The sequence below is a fragment of the Saprolegnia diclina genome (assembly GCF_000281045.1).
Source record: "Saprolegnia diclina VS20 unplaced genomic scaffold supercont1.34, whole genome shotgun sequence".
NCBI lineage: Eukaryota > Oomycota > Saprolegniomycetes > Saprolegniales > Saprolegniaceae > Saprolegnia > Saprolegnia diclina.
The window spans coordinates 271,692-289,976 of record NW_008246101.1 but is presented as its reverse complement, the minus strand read 5'-3'; the positions used below and the strand labels follow the sequence as shown (position 1 = coordinate 289,976).

General features: G+C 58.3%; 12 protein-coding genes across 13 annotated transcripts; 7 read left to right on the top strand and 5 right to left on the bottom strand.

Annotated features, from left to right (window-relative positions):
• Positions 1 to 4: 4 nt before the first annotated feature.
• On the top strand, positions 5 to 728 carry SDRG_10282 (hypothetical protein). The gene is made up of 4 exons (XM_008616266.1): positions 5 to 269; positions 314 to 366; positions 413 to 468; positions 515 to 728. Exons 1-4 carry the CDS (start codon positions 49 to 51, stop codon positions 638 to 640), a joined length of 456 nt encoding a protein of 151 aa, XP_008614488.1. The 5' UTR covers positions 5 to 48; the 3' UTR covers positions 641 to 728.
• A 78-nt stretch (positions 729 to 806) lies between these two features.
• On the top strand, positions 807 to 1,879 carry SDRG_10281 (hypothetical protein). Its single transcript, XM_008616265.1, has 4 exons — positions 807 to 1,089; positions 1,133 to 1,185; positions 1,234 to 1,289; positions 1,346 to 1,879. The coding sequence occupies exons 1-4, from the start codon at positions 851 to 853 to the stop codon at positions 1,469 to 1,471; spliced, it is 474 nt and encodes a 157-aa protein (XP_008614487.1). The 5' UTR covers positions 807 to 850; the 3' UTR covers positions 1,472 to 1,879.
• Positions 1,880 to 2,017: 138 nt separating this feature from the next.
• On the top strand, positions 2,018 to 3,447 carry SDRG_10280. 2 transcript variants are annotated; one of them, XM_008616264.1, is made up of 3 exons: positions 2,018 to 2,049; positions 2,098 to 2,192; positions 2,260 to 3,447. In XM_008616264.1, exons 2-3 carry the CDS (start codon positions 2,188 to 2,190, stop codon positions 3,026 to 3,028), a joined length of 774 nt encoding a protein of 257 aa, XP_008614486.1. In that variant the 5' UTR covers positions 2,018 to 2,049; positions 2,098 to 2,187; the 3' UTR covers positions 3,029 to 3,447. The 2 variants fall into 2 exon arrangements, with proteins under 2 accessions (XP_008614486.1, XP_008614485.1); XM_008616263.1 differs by having other exon boundaries at positions 2,098 to 3,447.
• On the bottom strand, positions 3,416 to 4,027 carry SDRG_10279 (hypothetical protein). Its single transcript, XM_008616262.1, has 3 exons — positions 3,849 to 4,027; positions 3,650 to 3,801; positions 3,416 to 3,595 (listed from the first exon to the last, which is right to left on the bottom strand). Exons 1-3 carry the CDS (start codon positions 3,982 to 3,984, stop codon positions 3,458 to 3,460), a joined length of 426 nt encoding a protein of 141 aa, XP_008614484.1. The 5' UTR covers positions 3,985 to 4,027; the 3' UTR covers positions 3,416 to 3,457.
• A 122-nt stretch (positions 4,028 to 4,149) lies between these two features.
• On the bottom strand, positions 4,150 to 5,048 carry SDRG_10278 (hypothetical protein). The gene is made up of 5 exons (XM_008616261.1): positions 4,928 to 5,048; positions 4,851 to 4,883; positions 4,736 to 4,804; positions 4,464 to 4,682; positions 4,150 to 4,409 (listed from the first exon to the last, which is right to left on the bottom strand). Exons 1-5 carry the CDS (start codon positions 4,937 to 4,939, stop codon positions 4,263 to 4,265), a joined length of 480 nt encoding a protein of 159 aa, XP_008614483.1. The 5' UTR covers positions 4,940 to 5,048; the 3' UTR covers positions 4,150 to 4,262.
• A 25-nt stretch (positions 5,049 to 5,073) lies between these two features.
• SDRG_10277 (hypothetical protein) lies at positions 5,074 to 5,806 on the bottom strand. Its single transcript, XM_008616260.1, has 3 exons — positions 5,511 to 5,806; positions 5,288 to 5,455; positions 5,074 to 5,233 (listed from the first exon to the last, which is right to left on the bottom strand). The coding sequence occupies exons 1-3, from the start codon at positions 5,706 to 5,708 to the stop codon at positions 5,126 to 5,128; spliced, it is 474 nt and encodes a 157-aa protein (XP_008614482.1). The 5' UTR covers positions 5,709 to 5,806; the 3' UTR covers positions 5,074 to 5,125.
• Positions 5,807 to 5,867: 61 nt separating this feature from the next.
• Positions 5,868 to 6,644, top strand: SDRG_10276 (hypothetical protein). Its single transcript, XM_008616259.1, has 4 exons — positions 5,868 to 6,066; positions 6,117 to 6,200; positions 6,253 to 6,346; positions 6,406 to 6,644. Exons 1-4 carry the CDS (start codon positions 5,935 to 5,937, stop codon positions 6,447 to 6,449), a joined length of 354 nt encoding a protein of 117 aa, XP_008614481.1. The 5' UTR covers positions 5,868 to 5,934; the 3' UTR covers positions 6,450 to 6,644.
• Positions 6,613 to 8,274, bottom strand: SDRG_10275 (hypothetical protein). The gene is made up of 2 exons (XM_008616258.1): positions 7,568 to 8,274; positions 6,613 to 7,522 (listed from the first exon to the last, which is right to left on the bottom strand). Exons 1-2 carry the CDS (start codon positions 8,239 to 8,241, stop codon positions 6,655 to 6,657), a joined length of 1,542 nt encoding a protein of 513 aa, XP_008614480.1. The 5' UTR covers positions 8,242 to 8,274; the 3' UTR covers positions 6,613 to 6,654.
• Positions 8,275 to 9,465: 1,191 nt separating this feature from the next.
• Positions 9,466 to 11,481, top strand: SDRG_10274 (hypothetical protein). The gene is made up of 8 exons (XM_008616257.1): positions 9,466 to 10,040; positions 10,084 to 10,150; positions 10,194 to 10,231; positions 10,279 to 10,404; positions 10,452 to 10,552; positions 10,597 to 10,794; positions 10,840 to 11,005; positions 11,049 to 11,481. The coding sequence occupies exons 1-8, from the start codon at positions 9,492 to 9,494 to the stop codon at positions 11,157 to 11,159; spliced, it is 1,356 nt and encodes a 451-aa protein (XP_008614479.1). The 5' UTR covers positions 9,466 to 9,491; the 3' UTR covers positions 11,160 to 11,481.
• Positions 11,482 to 11,962: 481 nt separating this feature from the next.
• On the top strand, positions 11,963 to 13,057 carry SDRG_10273 (purine-nucleoside phosphorylase; the record flags this gene model as incomplete). Its single annotated transcript, XM_008616256.1, has 1 exon — positions 11,963 to 13,057. The coding sequence occupies one exon, from the start codon at positions 11,963 to 11,965 to the stop codon at positions 13,055 to 13,057; it is 1,095 nt and encodes a 364-aa protein (XP_008614478.1).
• A 48-nt stretch (positions 13,058 to 13,105) lies between these two features.
• On the bottom strand, positions 13,106 to 15,146 carry SDRG_10272 (hypothetical protein; the record flags this gene model as incomplete). Its single annotated transcript, XM_008616255.1, has 9 exons — positions 13,106 to 13,330; positions 13,378 to 13,514; positions 13,561 to 14,060; positions 14,103 to 14,174; positions 14,222 to 14,455; positions 14,506 to 14,622; positions 14,669 to 14,880; positions 14,929 to 15,004; positions 15,057 to 15,146. The coding sequence occupies 9 exons, from the start codon at positions 15,144 to 15,146 to the stop codon at positions 13,146 to 13,148; spliced, it is 1,623 nt and encodes a 540-aa protein (XP_008614477.1). The 3' UTR covers positions 13,106 to 13,145.
• Positions 15,147 to 15,552: 406 nt separating this feature from the next.
• SDRG_10271 (hypothetical protein) lies at positions 15,553 to 17,389 on the top strand (the record flags this gene model as incomplete). The annotated part of the gene is made up of 5 exons (XM_008616254.1): positions 15,553 to 15,666; positions 15,716 to 15,871; positions 15,947 to 16,534; positions 16,580 to 16,874; positions 16,927 to 17,389. 5 exons carry the CDS (start codon positions 15,553 to 15,555, stop codon positions 17,349 to 17,351), a joined length of 1,578 nt encoding a protein of 525 aa, XP_008614476.1. The 3' UTR covers positions 17,352 to 17,389.
• Between the last annotated feature and the right edge of the window lie 896 nt (positions 17,390 to 18,285).

Below are 18,285 nucleotides of genomic sequence, written 5' to 3'. Positions count from 1 at the left end.
TTATCCGGAATTCGTACTCGCAATTGCGTTTCGAAAGATTTCAACGCCATGCCACGGGACGCCAAGGACGGCGACGACGACGAAGGCAAGAGCGGGGGCAGCGACCGAGAGAACGAGTGTGACGACGCCAAGATGGTGTCTCCAGACAATATTGTATCCAAGGTCGTCCAGTTCTTCTTTGAAGACGCTGCGTTTTCGCAGACGTTCGAGCAGTTTGCGGAGACGCATGCGCCAAGCTTTGATGCGTGCGCCGACGAAATGCAGCTCGAGTAAGTCGACGTCATTCATCTACATAACCCATGACTACGGCTAGGTACACGCACATTTACAACACGTTCACCGCGCTCTTTGAAGAGAAGATTGAAGGTACTCTAGGATGCGGATGTGCCACTTTGCTATGTCTTTTGGCCAGCGTTCATCGTGTCCCAGGGCTCGTCGGTCGCCGAGTTTTACGACCTTGTCAAGACTGTAGACTGTATCAGCGCTGGTCATTTGCTTGACGATAGATATATAGGCGCACGACCGCGACCCGGAGAGCACGCTCGCCGTCTACTCGCAAATGCTTGTCGCCACGTGCGACTTTGAGGTGTTTGTGCGTATGATGCAGCGCACGCACGAGACGCAGCGGTATCGCAAGTAGTGCTAGCGACAATAATTTCGCCTTCGGAAAGATAGTTCACTCTCCTGTCCGACTAACGGTACTAGAGAATAAGAACTTAGCTGGCCTGTGTGAGTGGTTACTGACGCTGGATGGTCGCAGCGAAATGGGCTCGCAGCGGATCTATTCGATTTATACGCAAAGAAGTGACCGTTTTCTCAAAACTCCTTGGGCTGACTTTGCAGTGGTACGATGCCGAGCGAGAGCAAGCACAGCCGCGACGACGACGCCAAGAGCGCTAACAAAGCGACTCGGGCAGACGACGCGAGTGGCGACGCCAAGGACGCGGCCGAGGACAAGGGCGGCCCGACGATCGTCGACAAGGTGATTGCGTTCTTCTTTGAGAACGACGAGTTTTGCGCCACGTTTGAGCGGTTTGCAGACAAGCACTGCGACATCTTTGACCCGGACGCTGATGAAATGCAGCTCGAGTACGACGTCCACTCTTCACCGCGTTGTTACCTCATTTTGTAGGTACACGGACGTCTACAACCAATTCACAACGCTCTTTGAGACCAAAATCGAAGGTCCGCCGCTCGGCGTCGTCGGGACCTGTGCGATATGATACGGCGTAGAGTTCATCGAGTCGCAAGGCTCGTCGGTCGCAGAGTTCTACGACCTTGTGCGCAAGGTCTGTACATCGTGGCAAGGATGAACCGCGAGGACGACGCATGCAACTATATGTAGGCGCACGAGAAGGACCCGCATGGCACGATCGCCATCTACTCGCGCATGCTCGTGGCAACCAGCGACTTTGATGTCTTTGTTCTCATGATGAAGCAAACCAAGGAAGCCCAACGTCTCAAAAAATAATGGAAACGCTTGCGTTGGGGGCTGCCACGTACGCTGGCTGGATCCACGCAACTGCAAGCAGTTACACACCGCAACTACCTACGGCACGACAGCAGCGGCGGTCGACGCGTGTGCCACCTTCGCTTGGCATCGTCAAGGCATGCTACACCATGCCAGTCGGTTGCACCGTACCGGGCACCTGCAGCATCGCTGCCGAGGAAGGTTGCGTGGATTTAGCCGACTCCGGTTTCGGAAGCGATGATGGTCCTCGTCGAACTTTCGAGAACCTGTCATTTTCGAAAAAATAAAACGCACCGCCCGCGCCCACGCGCCGCATCTCATACAAACACCAAGTTCACAAAGGGTTTGGCATCATAATAAAATACATACCAATAGTTCTCCGTAAAGTCCGTTCCGCACGCTGACAACCTCCCTTTATAATATTGTCATTCAATACAAAACGCAAGCTTTAATTGAGTTAAAATATCGAACCAAACGGATCCTGTTAAGTACGCTCCCGAAGGATTCCATCCAACCACTGTGGGGAATCGATAGCCTTTGAAAATCGATAAAATTCCCAATTCGCGGCCCAGCGCGAGGTATACTGCGCCTACCGCCGACCCGCGATCACCGACCGACGACCTTAGGCGAATGGACCGCAGTCACAGCGTCTGCTTTGAGTGTGGCAGCGACGACCTCGTCGAGGACCATGGCGCTGGCGACCTCATTTGCCGGGGATGCGGTATGGTCCTGATCGAACACATGATCGACGATGCACCCGAGTGGAACAATTATGCCGAGGACGATAGACAACGCGGGGACCAAAGCCGCGTCGGTAAGGGCCTCGACGAGCGCTTGGGCCTGGACGTGACGCTGGAGACGTACATTGTCGGGCCAAAGTCCAAGGCGTCGGCCGACGGCCCACCGCGCGCCCACCACTTGTCGCAAACCAGCCAAGTCGTCCGCCGCCGGGCAGGCTTTGACGCGCTCCGCGACTACTGCGACGCGCTGCGCGTCAACAACGCGGTGGCCGACTATGCCATCACGCTCTTCGCCAAGGTCGACGAGTCGGAGCAATTCAACGTGTCGCGCAAGCTCAACAAGGCCCGTGTGTACGCCGCCGTCTTGTACATGGCCTGTCGCGACTGTGGCAACACGCGCAGCTACAAGGAGCTCGAGGTGATTACCGGCGTCGACAAGTTCAAAATTGGCAAGATGGTGACGCAAATCACCAAGGCCAACCTCGTCGACCGCGCGGGCCCGGCGCCGCGAGCCCGCACCGAAGACTTTCTCGCGCGCTTTTGCTCGTCGCTCAACTTGCCGAACAAGACGCGTATCATTGCGTCGCCGATCGTGGAAAAGGCCACCAAGATGGGCATCGTCGAGGGCCGCGCGCCGCATGCGATCGCGGCTGGCGTCATCTACATTGTGGCTGCCTTTACAAACGCCAAGCGCTCGGTCGAAGAAGTGAGCGAAGTCACGTCGGTTGGCGCCAGCGTTGTCAAGGAAGTGGCCAAGCTGCTGAACAAGAGCAAGAAGGACCTCTTTGCCGACGTCCAAGACATCATGGTGGCGTGAGTCACCGCAGTACGTGCGATCCTACATTTCTTTCTGTAGTGGGTCCTTGAGCGATGCCCAGCACACCCATATCGCTACGGGAGTCCCCCTTCGTAAGTTATTAACCTTTTTTTTTTCCTTTTTTTGTTTTTCCCTAACCCGCGCGCGTCCCGTGACGACGTATCTTGTAGGGATCCATCCTCGTCCTTGGGTCGCATGGCGGCTACGCCAGTGCTAGGTCATCACACTGGCCGATGGCGAGCAAGCAGACACAGCAAAGTGGTCTTGGGTCGAGCGCCATGCGACGTCGACTTGCACGAGTTGCATCCTGGCTCCACCGTCCGGACGACAAATCGTGCAAGTCGTGCGATCGACGGCAGGCACGTCACTGGCAGGAGACTAGAAAGCTATGCAAACAAATACACTAGTCGTTGCATGGAGTTTAGTCGACTAACACGCCACTTGGCAGATCTCGATCCACGACGTGTATGCGTGGCGGGGTCGCTTGAGCTTCCAGACGAGGCCGCGGAAGAGGAACGTCTCGCGGTTGTTGACGCGCTTGAGTACCATCTCGATCGCTTGCTCGAGCTGCATGTGGAGGCGTGAGCATGGACGATGTGATTACAAGGAGATGCGAAGTACCTCGGTCGTGCAGGGCTGCCGCACGAGCAGCGAGAGCCCGAGCGTCGAGAGGCAGCAGAGGTACCCGCAGCCGTAGCATGGGATGCACGGGTAGTAGTCGCTCACAGCTTGGTTGATGGCTTCAATGCACGTATTGAACTCGGCCGATGGGACTACACCGCCATCGTGCATGAGCATGAGCATCATCCTCGCTGCATACCGAGGCCCTTGAGGGCCATGGGGTAGGTCGACGCGTAGGCCGAGGGCCATCCATCGACCGTCGTCGGCGCCACGGCCATGAGGCGTGCGAGTACGATGTCGTCTTCGTCGTCGACGAGGAAGCGCTCGGTGCTCATCTCGGCGATGCAACGGTTCCCGGCGCCTGTCTGATGGGCGAGGATCTTCCGGATACAACCGTCGCCCTATCGCACGCCGCCTCGTATCCGGACACATCGCGTGAGCTACCTCCAACCTTCAACGACGACGATCTTGTGCTCTCTCAGTCCGTTGTAGCTGCGACTCATACACTCGTCGACTAGTCGACGAGTCGACGAGTACATCTTCATAGTAGCTACTGTACTAAGTAGTGCACGGACGCTGCTATACTGTCTTGTTGGTCGTCGACGTTGTCGAGTTACTTTCGACTCTTTTGGTGAAAGGTGCTCGCGATGTCGGCGGCAAAGCCGCGCGTCGCTGCGAGCTCCGCCGTAGCTTCGCGCCGCAGGTTGTGGAGGCCTTCGGTTTGGCTGTTCCGCAAGCGGGCTTTGGTCGTGCTTAGAATCTAAGCAAATCAGAAATGACGTGGCAGCGTGGCAGGCAGCAACAACAACAATACTTGGCCAAAGTTCTTGGAGATCGTGTCGTAATGCGCTTGGTTGGCTGTCTGCTCCTCGAGGCGCTCGGCGAGGCGCGCGCAGAGCGGGTCGTAGCGCTCGTGGATCTTGCGCGACTCCTTCTCAATGTGCGCGAGCTCGTCGTGGTACTTGGCCATGAGATCGTTGATGAGCGCTTGCTTTTGCTTGACACGCGCCACGAGCTTGTCGAGCTCGCTAATCTACGCCGTCGAACGATGAGTGTGGCGGCTGCTGTCGACCGAGGATGCCGTACGCGGAGCTGGGCGAGCATCGGTGCGTTGCCCGTCTCGTGGTCTTGGCGCTCCATGAGCGTCACCCGCGCCTAGCCCAGGAATGTGTCAACGCAGGTGGCAGCGGATGTGATCTACCTTGTCCTGGTTGTCGGATGTGGCCGATCGCTTCTACGCGCCAGCATGAGCTCGGGCACGCGTGTCGCGCCTCGTACCATTGTGTCCATGGTCGTGGCCGAAACTGCCCAGCAAAAAGTGCCTGTGAAACTCGATACTTGGCGCCGACGTCGAGGCGCGCGATGGGCCTTCGAAGTCGCGGAAGGGGCTCGGTCGCTGTCGCTGCTGTCGACGGCGTAAGAGAGGACGTCAAGAAGGGGAGGCGCTTATATTGTGCGTATTATAGCGGGGCTAAATTATCCATAAATGAGACTGAAGAAGTCGTTGTGGATGTAGAACTGGGCGGGCGCATGGGCGACCAGCTGGAACGTCTGGGCAAACTGCAGCGGGTTGCCGCCGTCAATCTAGCACAAGCAGATAAGAAGGGCGATACGGGCATATAGCTCGATGGTACGTACGACGAGCTTGCCAGTGACGACGATCAAGATCGCGTTGTCGCTCACGGAGGGCTGGATGACCGTCGTGTCCACGCGGTGCTGCGTCGACGGAAGCTTGCTCAGCTTCTCCAAGATGGCCTGTGTGCCCTGGAACGTGTCCTTGTCAAAGCTGAGCGTCGAGCGGTCGCTCTACGTCAATAAGATAAGAAGCTATCAGATCGTGCCATGACGTGGCAGGACGTACGTAGAGCGAGGCCAACGCACCGCGGTTGCCGTCAAAGGTCGTGTAGTAGTGACCGATGAACGCGTTGCCGATATCCTGGGCCGACATGATGGTTTCCTTCGCCAAATCGAATTTGGAACCACCGGCTTCGCCGGTAAGTCCCCGAAAGTCCGCATCCAAACCGTACTTTATCGGGTTCTCCCCGCCGTCTTCAGTCATTCGAGAACCGTCTTCGTGCCAAGCAGAGATGCGTACAGGACTGCGCCTCGTTTCTCTCTGTGGCCGACGCCTTGCAAAGAAGCGATCGTCGCGGGCGCCCCCTGTTCAAGTGCGAATGCGGAGAGATCGATTTAAGTACGGTTGACGAGAGAAAAGTCCGGCGCACTTAGTCGAAAACGCCGGTTTGTGTGGTGGTTGGGAGTGACTCAAATACTCGGCAGCGACGATGTTCCGTGCGACCCGCGTCCTTGGCATGGCCGTCCAGAAGACGACGACGGGCCTCGTGGGCCTCAAGGTGAACCCGAACTGGCGCAGCGACCTCATCCACCTCTACGGCGAGACGCTCAAGGCGACCGCGGTACGACGACGAGGCTACCGAGAGGCAACTTGCTCATGGCGGCGACGTAGACGCACTTGCCCGAGTGCCACTACCGCACGTCGGTGGAGCAGATCACCAACTTTCGCCTCAAGGTCGTGACGGACAACACCGATGTACGACGCCAACGCTGCCAGCACCTTGCGGAATGCTCATGCATGGGCGTAGGAAAACATTGTCGAGAAGACTGTCAACTGCGGCCAGGTCGAGGAATTAATAGAGCAGGCCGAGGACGAGCTGTTCTTGATCCCCAAGTACGCCGGTACGACGCCACACATTACCAACAACCACCGCTGGAGAACGCTCATGGCCATGATGTAGAATGGCGCTTGTGGGAACCCCCGGTCGCCCCGAAGGACCAGTAAAGACGATGCGCTCGAACGTTCGTGCCTGCCTACAATGGCTGCCCGTAACCTGTAATCCGATGAACCTCCATGTTGTTCATCCACGACTATGATGCTCTCCATCGTCCACTCAATGGGTCATTCGCCTGCACGACTACATGGCCATCACTGGCACGGACGAGAAGACATGGCAAATACAGCGTGTTGGTTGATAGCAGCGGGGCGCTTACGATCGGAGCTTGCGACTTCTTGTGATGTTGGCCTTGATACCCGTGAGTTCGCCGCCGTAGCGCGCGGCCTCGCCAACGCGCACGTCGCGCACTTGGCCTTTTCGTCGCACGAGCGCCTTCTCGTACTGGAGGCGCTTCTTGACGCGCGGGTTGCGGTTCACCTTGCTCTTGTGCGCCGTCAAGCCGCGGTTCTTGATCATCTGGTACGTCGCACCGCGCTTCTTGTCCTCATCGTCCTCGTCGTCCTCGGCTTCCGGGTAGTACGTCGGCTCGTGCGAGAAGAAGGCTTCCTTGAGGTTCTTGTGCTTGGTCTTGGTCGCGGCCACCGACGCGTAGAACGCGTCGGCGTCTTCGTCGATCTCGTCGTCGTCGTCCATCTTGCGCTTTTTGGACGCCTTCTTGGATTCCTTCTTGGACTCCTTCGTCGTCGGCGCCGTCGTCTCGGGGGCGGCGTCGCCCTTGAAGTAGTCGCCAAGACCATCGTCGTCGTCGTCGTCATCGTTGGTCGTCTCGTCGACCGGGATCTCGGTCGTAAGGAGCTCGTCGAGCTGGCCCTCGAGCCCTTCGTCGACGGCTTCGAGTGCGTTCAGCTTGGCGCGCATCTGCAGAATGTGCTGCAGCACCGGGTGGTCCTGGACAGTCTTGCCGGCCGCCTTGAGCTGGAGGTAAAAGCTGATGTTCATCGTGTAGTTGAGCAGAAGCGTCTCCTTCATCTGGATGTATTCGAGGCCGGCCGCGTACTTGGGCGCTGACTTGGTCTCGGCCCACTGCGTGAGCTTCTCGCGCGCCGGCTCGATCGACGTCGAGAGCACTTCCATGCACGCCTTGAGCTCTTCGAGAAGGCCGAGCAGCTCCGGCGACGTTCTATCAGATGCAAATAAGACCCGGAATCGAGGTCAAGCGGCGTACTCTTGCACGAGCGCAAGCTTTTGCTTCTTGGTCATCTTGGAGAAATCCTTGGTCACCTTCTCGACGGGTTCTTCGCCGTAGAGCGGGATGTCGGCGAGCTCGTCGCCGACACGCGTTTCTTCGTCGGCATCGTCCTCGGCTGCGTCGTTGGCGTCGACCACAAAGTCGTCTTCGTCCATCATCTCGGCCTGCTTGCGCTGGAGCTCGAGCGCCGCTTCTTCTTCGTCGCGCGCGGCTTCTTCCTGGTCCGAGAAGCCTTCGTAGTCGGCCGTATCCGCCGAGTAGAAGGCATTCTTGGACGAGCCCCACTGGTCCGCCATCTTGGCGATGCGCTCCTTCTCCTCCGTGTAGTCTTCGCCGTCGCTCTCGATCTCGTCGCGCTCTTCAAGAAGTTCTTCGTCGCCATCGACGTCTTCTTCATCATCGTCGTCGTCGTCGTCGTCGCTGCTCGCATGCAGCTGCATGACCTCTTCCTCGTCGCCCATGCCATCGTCGCTCTCCGAGTTGGCTTCTTCGAGCTCGTCCTCGGACGGGTCGTCGAGGAAGACGAGGTCATCCTTGCGGGGCTTGGCGCCCATCTGCTTGCCCTTGCGCTGCTCCTCGAGCTTCTTGGCGAGCCGGCGCTCGGCCCCGCCATCGCCCGTCTTGGCGCTCTGTCGTCCGCGTCGGCCCATGGAGATATATCGAGTCGATGGTCCACCAACCGCCTGCGATTGATTGGTGGCCAAAGCACCCGATACACGCATCGGATTGGCTACCTTCGGACCAATCACGCGCGCTTATTTTTCGAGTGCCAACTCTTCGAGGCTGGATCCTGACAGCAATCCTAACGTTAGCTACTCCACGAATACCGCCTCCAGTCGTATGTCGAGCGTTCGAGTAGGCTGCTATCTTATAGCATAAGAATATGCATTGGACGTGGGACGTGGGCGTAGTTTCGGCCTCGAGAAGCTTGTTGTCGAAATAGCACCAACATACTACGGCCCTTAAGGACGCAGTGTGCAAATGTTCAAGAAGCAGCCCGAGCGTTTGGCATTGAAGTGCCATAAGAAAAATTGAATCTAGTTTGCCACCAAGGTAGGAGTCGGAGCCAGTCCCTTGGTATCGGTCATGCATACGCGCGGCCTTAGCTTCGAGACGGTGTCTGCTGCACGCCCTACGCCACGTTGACGGTACATCAATCAATGCCCTCGATCGGTCTACAACGGCTGACCAAGAACTGAGCTGCGTAATAACTCATTTCAACAACATTTCAACAACCAAGAACTGAGCTGCGTGGTGCTCTGAAATCCACAAGTACGTGGGTCGCGCCACGTCTCGCGGTTCTCACTGGTATTACTAGTACGCGACAATCAGTGGACGATGCTCATCTTTGGCTTGGAAGGCTCATGTGCCACGTCCTTTGATCGTGATTTGACTCGGATTGCCATCGCATTTGTGTCTTGAACCACCTTAGGACTCCCCTTAGGACTCGTTTTATTTGAGGAGGTAACGTGATCTTGAAGGAAAGAGCACTTCTGAACTTGATTGATCCATCGACCTGCTAGTCATGGCGCAGTCCTTCAACACTCTAGCGGGATGTGAAGGTGACGTTGCTCGAGTGTATACAGCACTCTGGGGAAATAGGACATTCTGAGCTCCCTTGACAGCATGCAGCTGGGCTACATGCGCCAGAGCGGTGCTTTTGGTGACGATTATGCGCTTTAGGTTAGCGCGCAGCACCGCGTACAGTCAGCGCAGCAAACTACTGCGGTGGTCAAGGGCTCCGTTTCAGACGCAGGGGATCTGGCGCCAAACCAGTTGGTTGTCAATATCAGTTCTGAGAGGTCCAATATCCCATGCATCTTCTGCGTATATCGGTTTTGACAGTTCCTAAATATGATATATGGGAGGTTGGGCGTGGGGGTCGCGCAATTTGCAAGCCATGTCGTCCGACGAGGCCGAGACCGGGGCGGTGGCAGGCCCGACGGGCGCCGAGGCCATGAGCACGGAGACCCTGGTGGCGGCTGTCAAGGCCTACAAGGACCGCTGCGTGCGCCTCGAGACGCTCATCGCGCAGCAGAAGCATGCGATGCACGCGGTCGAGGAAGAGAACTCCAAGATGAAGCGCATCATGGTCGGTGCCAAGCGCAGCCTCGAGAACAAGAAGGCCGCGTGCGAAGCGCTCCAGCAGCAAGTGCTCGATCTCAAGGCCGCCGAGAAGAAGGCGCCGGACGCGGCCACGACTGCGAAGCGGGAGCCTCGGCGTATTCTGCAAAAGGTCAAGCAGGCAATGCCGATGGGCCCGACGCTGCTCTGGTGTCTTGTCGAGTACGCTAGCGACAACGACTTGGACGACGACGTGAAGCCGCCCGAGTGCGACTGGGTCGCCTTCCGCTCCGACGACGAGCTCCACGACTACATTCGCAAGACGAGCGGCGAGCCCCTTCGGCTGCCCGAGCTGTCGCTGCCACCGCCCGAGATCCAAGAAATGGTACGGGGAGGGATACATGCACGTTTCGATACAGCGCTTGTAGAAGCAAGAACTGAGCGAAGAGCTCGAGCGAGTCCAGGAAGAGTTTCGCCGATACCGCGTGCGGGCCGGTACGAGCCGCGCCCCGCATCTCCCTCATGCATCTCGGTGTAGAGATTACAAGGAAACAAAAGGACGCGGAAATCCGCAAGGTCATCGAGGCTCGATCCGCCGACCCTTCGTTTTGACTCGTGAGTAGATGAGCGCATCGACGCTGGCACGGCAGCAAGAGCAGCTCTCGGGCACGGACGTCCAGAACGAGCTCCAGGCAGCGCGGCTGCAAGTGCGCCGGCTCGTCCAGCTCCAGACGATGGCCGAAGAAAAGGTACCAGTCGCACAATCGCAACCACCCGGCTATCAGATCTGATGTAGGAAAGCGAGTGGAGTGAAAAGTACGCCAAGCTCCAGCGCGAGCACGAGAAGCTCAGCGGCACCATGGGCGAGACCGTCCTCGCGATGGAGTGGCGAGAACGGTACGCTCTCTGTCACTCGAACCGGCAGCGACGTCGCCGAGCAGGTACGAGGCGGTGCTCCGAGAAAAGACGGACCTCGAAGCCAAGCTCTCGTCGAGCGACGCCAGCTTCCAGCTCGCACAGGACCTCGATGGCAACGATGTGGCTAAGCTCAAGACCGAGTTTGCGCTCTACCGCAAGCGCGCCATGCAAGTCGTCGACCAAAAGGAAAAAGAGCTGCAGGCCGCCAAGGGCCAGCTCGGGTACCGATCGCGTCCCCGTATGACGTGCCAATGTGTACTGCCTAGGGACGCACCGCGCTCCAACTCATCGGGGACGTTCTCGTCGGCCGGCCTGCGACGCATGAGCAGCTCCAACAGCCTCAGCGGCTTTGAGACGTCGCCCCACGCACCGACGACCAACGAGTACCTCAAGAACATCGTCGTCAAGTACATGAGCACCGACCACGCCGAGGTAGGATCTCGCCTTCATATCAAGGCGCTTATAGCTCGACTAGGTCAAGGAGCACATGGAGAAGGCGATCGCGACCGTACTCAAGTTCTCGCCCTCGGAGCTCAAGCTCATCGAAGACAAGCGGCACGCGGCGTCGGGCTGGGCGCTCTGGTGACGCCGAGACGCGCCGAGACAGAGACAGCGCTGTATTAACACGAGGCACGTGTCGCCTGCGTTATCACGTGGCGACAGCAAGACTTCAAGTTGCAGTTGGGGCTGCGACAGCAAATGTCCTTGTCTGGCGCACCAACCTGGTTCTCTAGTGCGGGCGTAGACCCGTCGCAACGTCCGAGTCATATACGACGTGTTACGGTGTCCAAAAGCTGCATATACGATCGTTCCTGCATCAAGCGAAGCGACGACGCGGCTGCCCGCGGACAAAAGCTGTCGCCGGACGTATCCCAGTGCAAGTTGAAGTGCCGAATACATAGCCGTGCAACTGCAACGTGCGATGGATGGCGGTGCTGTCGCCTACCGTGGACTGCACCCACAGGTGTTGGATTCCTTGAGACGCCATTGGGTATTCTTGAAGTGAGTCACGGAGCCAATGCGAGCGGGCGGTCCGGAGCAAAGATCGTCTTCAAGGATATCCGGGCAAAGGGGTGCGACGCGACCCACGTGGTCGCTGGCTCTGCCACCTCATCCGTCGCCTTCCTCTTCCACGACCTCCAAGAAGCGACCTTTTCTCGCTGTCCGAAGCGCGATCCGCATCGACAAAGTCAAATTTTGCAGTGCGTGCAATGCGCCAATTCCCAAAATTTCGGAATCCCAAGCGGCCTTTCTCGGGCCAAAGATTCGAAAAGATCGACTTGGGGTTTGTATGGGCCAAAGTTCAAGCTCTGGCCCAAAAGCATCTTGAACTTTGTATACGCAGCCACTGTCCCATTCACCAAAACCAGCCGCGACGTGTCCCAGAGCATGGCCGACCAAGGAGGTCCTTCGAGCGCCGGGAGCAAGGTCGGCTTCTCACTTCAAAACATTCCTCCTCCCGCTCACGTCCAGCACTCCCGCGGAACCGGCCACGCTCCTCTTCATCCGACCATGACCCAAGACCGCGCCCCGACCCACGTCCAGCACCTCGCCGCCGGTGGCAAGGCTGCCACCATGGCCACGCTCGTCGCCGAGAAGGACGACGTCGACGTCATCGCCGACTACCTCAAGGAGGCCACGACGTACCGCCCGTCGATCCTCGTCGTCTGCGGCTCGGGCCTCGGCTCGCTCTCCAAGTGCCTTACCAACACGGTGACGATCCACTACAACGACATCCCGCGCTTCCCCAAGTCGACGGTCGTCGGCCACGCCGGCGAGCTCGTCTTTGGCGAGATCGAGGGCGTCCAGGTCGTCTGCATGCGCGGCCGCTTCCACACGTACGAAGGCCACGACATCCGCAAGACGACGCTCCCGATCCGCGTCATGAGCCTCCTCGGCGTCAAGTTCCTCATCGTCACGAACGCCGCCGGCGCCTTGAACGAGACATACAACGTTGGCGACGTCATGATCATGGCCGACCACCTCAACATGCCCGGCCTCGCGGGCAAGCACCCGCTTGTCGGCCCCAACGACGACCGCTTTGGCGAGCGCTTCACGCCGCTCTCGGACGCGTACGACGTCAAGCTCCAGAACCTCGCGTGGCGCATGGCTAAGCAACACGAGATGACGCACAAGGTGCGCCGCAACGGCGTCTACTGCTTCGTCTCGGGCCCGACGTACGAGACGCCCACCGAGTGCCGCCTCCTGCGCCTCGTCGGCGGCGACTCGGTCGGCATGTCGACGGTCCCCGAGGTCATTGTCGCCCGCCACTGCGGCATGAAGACGGTCGGCCTCTCGCTCATCACCAACAAGGTGGTCATGCCGGGTACCCAGCGCACGGCGATCCCGGCCTCGCACCAGGAAGTGCTCGACGCGGCGCTCGCGACGCAGACGCAGCTTGAAAACTACGTCAAGGACCTCATGGTGGCCATTGGCACGAGCTACGACGACGAGTCGCTCTCGGAACTCGTCGACGAAGAGTAAACTGCCTTGTCGCCCGACCAAATTATGACTTACTTAGATGTTTAATAAATTTGCCTATTCTCTCCTACCCACGCTGCAACGTCTGACTCTACGACGCGTCCGAGAGGCGGGTAAAGACGCGGATCGCGCCGTCGTACGTGGCCGTGACCATGTACCCCGTGCAGGCTTGGACGTGCACATTGTCGTGGTCGGTCGTCGGCAGTGGCGCCAGTGCAAACGTACTCGCCGGGGCAAAGAGCGCGACCGTCACGACGCCACTCGCCCCATCGACCGCTACACCACGCTCTGCTTCCCGGCCTTGCGTTGGTCAAAGTACGTACCGGTGAAGTACTCGAAGGACTGGTTGCGATCTTGCTTGCTGCCAAGGAGACTGGAGCTGTGCGCACTCGACGTGGCCTTGTGCCAGATGTACACGTTGCCGTTCTCTGAGCCGCAAATGACATAGTCCCCGTCTTGACTAGAGAGAACTTGTCGTATCAATGCAGAAACCTTGCGCGACGGACCTGAAGCGGCCCTTGATCTGGAGGTATTCGTTGCGCAGCCCCTTGTACTTGCACACGCGAGCGTAATTGTCGACCGAGAAGAGCCGCATGCGCGAGTCGTTGGTCGTGACGAGGAAGAACTTGCCTTCGGGTGTGAACTCGATGCCCGTGACCTTGCGCCCTTTTCGCGTGGCGCCGCGAGCGTTGCGGCAGTCGATCTGCGTGTAGTAGTTCATCGCTTGGTGGTTGTTGACTTGGTACAAGATGCATTGGCCGTGGAGAAGGCCGACAATGACGCGGGACCCGGACGGGTGGAACGTCGCCGCCGTGATCATGACGGGCGCTTGCACATACGAGACGACGCAGCCGTCGGGAATGTTCCAGATCCGCGCCTTGTTGTCGAAGCAGCCGGAGAGGAAGAACCGGTCGTCCTTCGGATGAAAGTCCACGGCTGGGACGCTGTCGGGGTGCTGGAACACATGCAAACACTCTTCCTTGGAGATGTGCCAGAGCCGCACCGTCTACGCAGTTGCGGTAGGCTGCATCCTCATGATGCTGTGTACCTTGTCCATGGACGCCGACAAGATAAAGTTGCTGCGGCTCCACGAGACATCGACGATCGGCATCGAATGGCCCTAGCATCGACGGCATTGTCCGGGGTTTGTATCGAGTCGTCGCGTACTTGGTACGACTGGTCCGGCGTCTCGAGGAAGAGAGCGCGTGGTGCGGTCTCGGCGTCGGCGCCGCCGAGCGCGTGCACCTTCCAAACGCGTAGAATGGCATCTTGGCCGCCAGTCACGAGCCGCGCGCCGTCATGGCTAAACTTCATCGTCCAGATCGTGCCATGGTGGCACGTGATGGTCTGCACAACGGTGAGCGCACTGAACTCGCGCTTGTCCTTGGTCGACGACCCGCCCTAACGCATATCATCCCATGCGCCCAAGCAGCGTACTGGATTCTAAGTACGTGGACGGCGCCGGCCATTGGCTTTGCTTTGGCCTTGGGCTGCTTGTCCTTCTTCTTAAAGGTCATGCGCAGTCGCGCCTTGATGGACGTCTTGGCCTTCTCTTCCTGTATGTGCGGCTGCTCCATGCGCATGAGCCTCCGTGCAAGGGTGATGATCGAGGACCTCGGACTCGTCGTCGGCGGGCGGCTCGAAATTCTGCGGAAACATCGTGTAGCAGTCAACAGGGTGGGCCTCGAGCTCGCGGATGTCGTAGACTTCGCCCGTGTCCTTGTTGCGCACGACAAAGACGTCGATGGCGTCGCTGGCGGCGGGTGGCAGCGGCTCCTCTGGCCGGACTGCGCTCTCCTGTAGCTGCTCTGGTATCGGCGGCAGCTCTACGAGCCATGATCACGCAGCGCCCATCGATGTGGATGCAAGATTACCTGTCTTGCTCGGTGGGCATGGCACGACGACCGATCGCCTTGGCGACTGCCCTTCCTCGTCATGGGCGTCGTAGAACTACATGCAGCTCATGCAGTAGGCGCCATCGTCCTGCGCGTGAGCTACGTACGTCTTCCTCGGACGCGCCCGTCGTCTCGTCCGAGGACATGGACCGGGTCCGCGCCGGCTTCTCGGGGCTCGCGGCTACGGCGCCGTCCATCTTCGGATCTTCGCGATAAAACCACCGCGAAACCGGATGTCCGGATATCATAGTTGTTATCCGGAAGATCGTCGTGAACGCTTCAACGACAACGGTGCATGCATTAAGTGCTGCCGTTGGGCATTAGAATGGTCTAGTTAGTAGAAACGTGTCGACTATAGTACATTTCGAACGTCGTCTCGGTCCAAACAAACGTAAAAGCAAGGGTAGACGAGTATAAGAGATACACTTGGTGCGACTTGCGCTTAGTCGAAGTGCCGACTAAAGAAGCGACCGACACGACAGCTTGAAGCATGTTGATATAGAGAGCTTGTGTCCAACATGCCAGAGCTTTTTATAGCCAAAAGTGCAGAAATCGTCATTTGGTACCGCCAGCTGCCTCTCCGACCAGAAGCGTCTTCGAGTCATGCGACGAGCCAAAGTCGCCGACGCCCAAGCACCTAAGCGCACCTACGGCGTGCGTTGGCACCGCCTTGGCTTCCTCGTGAGCTTCGCCTCGCTCTGCAACGTCTCCTCCATGGTAGGCTCGTGGCAGTCTTTCTCCCCTGTGGACGCATACTGTACTCTAGCCGCTCGCTGCATACCTCTCGGAGCCGCTTCCATGGCAAGGTGCACTCAGTCCTCCCCAGACGTATGCCAACTACACCGAGTTCAACACGGCGTATCTCGAAAGACACCAGCAACGCTACTCGAATGCGACGCTGCCGACGGGAACTCTCTACATGGTGGATGACATAAACAATTCCCAAGTGACGCGGTCGTTGCTTCGCTTGCAGCAGCCGCCCATGTACACTGACTAGTGTCTCTCGGTGTATCTCTTGGGCCTGCCGGGTCTTATTTACTACACCAAATCGCAGATCGATCTGCTCTGCCGCATTCTCACAGCTCCCAATACGACGTTGCAACACCCCGAAGGCTCGTGCTATCAAAACCATTTGTGCTCGTTTACCTTTGGCCGGTCGTGTCTCTGGCTCGAGCCCGGTGACGCCATCTCTGACCCACCAGCGTCATCGGGTGTGGCGACGCTGTACTTTGTCAACGAAGCCGCGCGCCATCCGCTGGTGGTTTGGCTCATGTTGATCTATCGCATATGTACGACGCTTTTTGTGTGGTACCGTCTCTGGGCGCACTACTACCGGCACTGCACTCAGCTCGAATCGCTCGTACGCCGGTGTGGGCACCGGAACAAGATGCCGTCGGGCAGCTGGTCGTATGAGCTCGTCCTTGGCGACCCAACCGCGATTGTGCTACTGGATCCGATCGTGGCTACGCTCTACTACCTGGATATTTGGTTGAGTTGCACGAGCTTTGGCACAGCCACGATGCAAGTCCAGGCCAGCGCCAACGTCATGTCTCTGCTGCTTGGTATCACCTACCTCGCGCGCTCGGTACTCGGGTCCTAGCCTCTTAAGTTTGATAGATATGCGATGTAGGTCTGGTTTGCGTACTGGGGCCTCTGCCTCGTCTCGTATGTACTCAAGCGCTGGAGGAAAGAACAGTGCTTTTCGGAAGTCGACCCAACGCTTGTAGCGATCGCCGTGACTCTCAGCGGTCCCATCATGACGTATCTGAACGGTCACGTGACAATATTTGTCCGCTTCTACCAGTGGTTGTTCGACTGCCTCGTCCCAACAGATCGCCAAAACGAAGAGGTCGAAGGCGCGCTCGTGTGTTTTGTCTTTACGCTTTTCACACTCAACTTGCCGCTAGTCCACGGGCTAGTATCGGGTTCGCCCTTTGTGTTCAGTCAGTTTGACAAACAAAGTTTTGCTGTGCGTAGCCCGCCGGCGCCGTCATCGCAATATCGATTATAGCGCCTGCACGTACAACAACTTCAAGAGCGCGGTTCTCTTGCGACTTGCGGCGGCACTGCGTCTCACGCCGCTGTATCCACCCCGCGGTGGCAGCATCTACGAAGCGATGGAGGCGAACCCGCGACTCAAGCGCTCTCCGACGATTAGCTTGCGGGGGACGGACTGCTTTCTGCTCTGCTACTGCGATGGAGAGCTCACCGAGCGGCTGCGTCTGAGTCTCTTGACGAATGTCGACGGAGACCTCCCACGATCAACGGAGCCGTCCGAGTTTGTCGTGTACGAGCTGCAATCGCCCTCGGCGGGCGATTGCGATGCCATACTTGGGCCGCAAATGTCAACAAGCAACTCTGCGCTACGCGCGCCACCCGATGCATCATTATGGTGCATTTAACTACGACGTGATGTGAACAAGAATCGTTCAGGACGGAATATCTCATGTATGTTGTCAAATTCACGGTCGGCAGCAACACGGCGCTGCTCGTGGCATGCTGTACGGCATCTGCTCTCTCCGAACGCCACGTACATTGCGGATCTACTCTGGCTTGTAACCGCCAGCCCCATGTGTACTAAAAGGCCTCTCGGTGCTGGAAGCAGGTATTGCAAGCGGTCTCGTTCGCGGTCTCGTCGATGCATATCCAGCGTCCGTCACTCCCGACCGAGGTATGTTCTGGCCGCCGCGCTGGAGGTCAAAACGTACTCGTCCGTTGTCGTTGACATGAGCTGGTCGCTGCGCATTCGTCGCTCGAGCTCAATGACTTGGCCGTTTTGGGCACCATTGTCAGTGGTTGGCACTTGACGCCATCGCCATCGCCGTCAGGGTTGACGCCGCCTGGAATCGCATGCCTCCATGCCGAGCTGAACGATGCCAAGATGCGAGGCGTCCGCGTTGCGTGTACTTGTCGATGTCTACTCGCTAGTATTGGCGCTGCGGGACGTCGCCAGCGCCTCTCGAAGCGACGGCCAAGTGACGCGGCGACGTCCTTGAGTTCGTCGACGCAGATGCTGCAGACGCTGATGCTATGGGAAGAAACCTCCAACACTGTGACTCTTGATAGCTACGTCAACAATCTTTCTTTCTCCAGCCAAGCCGGGTACGCTGCGCTCACCGACTCGCTTCAGGTGGTGCGCCCCCTCTTGGATGTGGTGCAGGACCTTGACGGCGACGATGCCTCGCCGCACCGACTCCCGCCGGATAGCATCTCGATCAAGATACTGCGCAAGACGTGTCGCAACCTCCCACTGGACGCAAAAGTCTCGGCCGCCGAGCCCCTCCCTGAATCTGAATCGGTGTTGTATGCACAACGGCACAGTATGCTGCCACGTCA

Bases quoted from the DNA above. Each gene is read 5' to 3' on its own strand.
- SDRG_10276 (XM_008616259.1), top strand. From the start codon at position 5,935: ATGTTCCGTGCGACCCGCGTCCTTGGCATGGCCGTCCAGAAGACGACG. The intron at 6,067-6,116 runs GTACGACGACGA...GCGGCGACGTAG, and splicing joins AGACGCTCAAGGCGACCGCG to ACGCACTTGCCCGAGTGCCA. The intron at 6,347-6,405 runs GTACGACGCCAC...GCCATGATGTAG, and splicing joins CTTGATCCCCAAGTACGCCG to AATGGCGCTTGTGGGAACCC.
- SDRG_10275 (XM_008616258.1), bottom strand. From the start codon at position 8,241: ATGGGCCGACGCGGACGACAGAGCGCCAAGACGGGCGATGGCGGGGCC. The intron at 7,523-7,567 runs GTACGCCGCTTG...TGCATCTGATAG, and splicing joins AAGCTTGCGCTCGTGCAAGA to AACGTCGCCGGAGCTGCTCG.
- SDRG_10278 (XM_008616261.1), bottom strand. The intron at 4,805-4,850 runs GTAGATCACATC...TTCCTGGGCTAG, and splicing joins CATCCGACAACCAGGACAAG to GCGCGGGTGACGCTCATGGA. The intron at 4,683-4,735 runs GTACGGCATCCT...TCGACGGCGTAG, and splicing joins CGATGCTCGCCCAGCTCCGC to ATTAGCGAGCTCGACAAGCT.
- SDRG_10280 (XM_008616263.1), top strand. From the start codon at position 2,102: ATGGACCGCAGTCACAGCGTCTGCTTTGAGTGTGGCAGCGACGACCTC.
- SDRG_10281 (XM_008616265.1), top strand. From the start codon at position 851: ATGCCGAGCGAGAGCAAGCACAGCCGCGACGACGACGCCAAGAGCGCT. The intron at 1,090-1,132 runs GTACGACGTCCA...CTCATTTTGTAG, and splicing joins GCTGATGAAATGCAGCTCGA to GTACACGGACGTCTACAACC. The intron at 1,290-1,345 runs GTCTGTACATCG...AACTATATGTAG, and splicing joins TCTACGACCTTGTGCGCAAG to GCGCACGAGAAGGACCCGCA.
- SDRG_10282 (XM_008616266.1), top strand. From the start codon at position 49: ATGCCACGGGACGCCAAGGACGGCGACGACGACGAAGGCAAGAGCGGG. The intron at 270-313 runs GTAAGTCGACGT...GACTACGGCTAG, and splicing joins GCCGACGAAATGCAGCTCGA to GTACACGCACATTTACAACA. The intron at 367-412 runs GTACTCTAGGAT...TCTTTTGGCCAG, and splicing joins CTTTGAAGAGAAGATTGAAG to CGTTCATCGTGTCCCAGGGC.
- SDRG_10279 (XM_008616262.1), bottom strand. From the start codon at position 3,984: ATGAGCACCGAGCGCTTCCTCGTCGACGACGAAGACGACATCGTACTC. The intron at 3,802-3,848 runs GTATGCAGCGAG...ATGGCGGTGTAG, and splicing joins CATGGCCCTCAAGGGCCTCG to TCCCATCGGCCGAGTTCAAT. The intron at 3,596-3,649 runs GTACTTCGCATC...CTCCACATGCAG, and splicing joins GGCAGCCCTGCACGACCGAG to CTCGAGCAAGCGATCGAGAT.
- SDRG_10277 (XM_008616260.1), bottom strand. From the start codon at position 5,708: ATGACTGAAGACGGCGGGGAGAACCCGATAAAGTACGGTTTGGATGCG. The intron at 5,456-5,510 runs GTACGTCCTGCC...TTATTGACGTAG, and splicing joins GTGCGTTGGCCTCGCTCTAC to AGCGACCGCTCGACGCTCAG. The intron at 5,234-5,287 runs GTACGTACCATC...TGCTTGTGCTAG, and splicing joins TCGTCACTGGCAAGCTCGTC to ATTGACGGCGGCAACCCGCT.
- SDRG_10274 (XM_008616257.1), top strand. From the start codon at position 9,492: ATGTCGTCCGACGAGGCCGAGACCGGGGCGGTGGCAGGCCCGACGGGC. The intron at 10,041-10,083 runs GTACGGGGAGGG...CAGCGCTTGTAG, and splicing joins CGCCCGAGATCCAAGAAATG to AAGCAAGAACTGAGCGAAGA. The intron at 11,006-11,048 runs GTAGGATCTCGC...TAGCTCGACTAG, and splicing joins TGAGCACCGACCACGCCGAG to GTCAAGGAGCACATGGAGAA.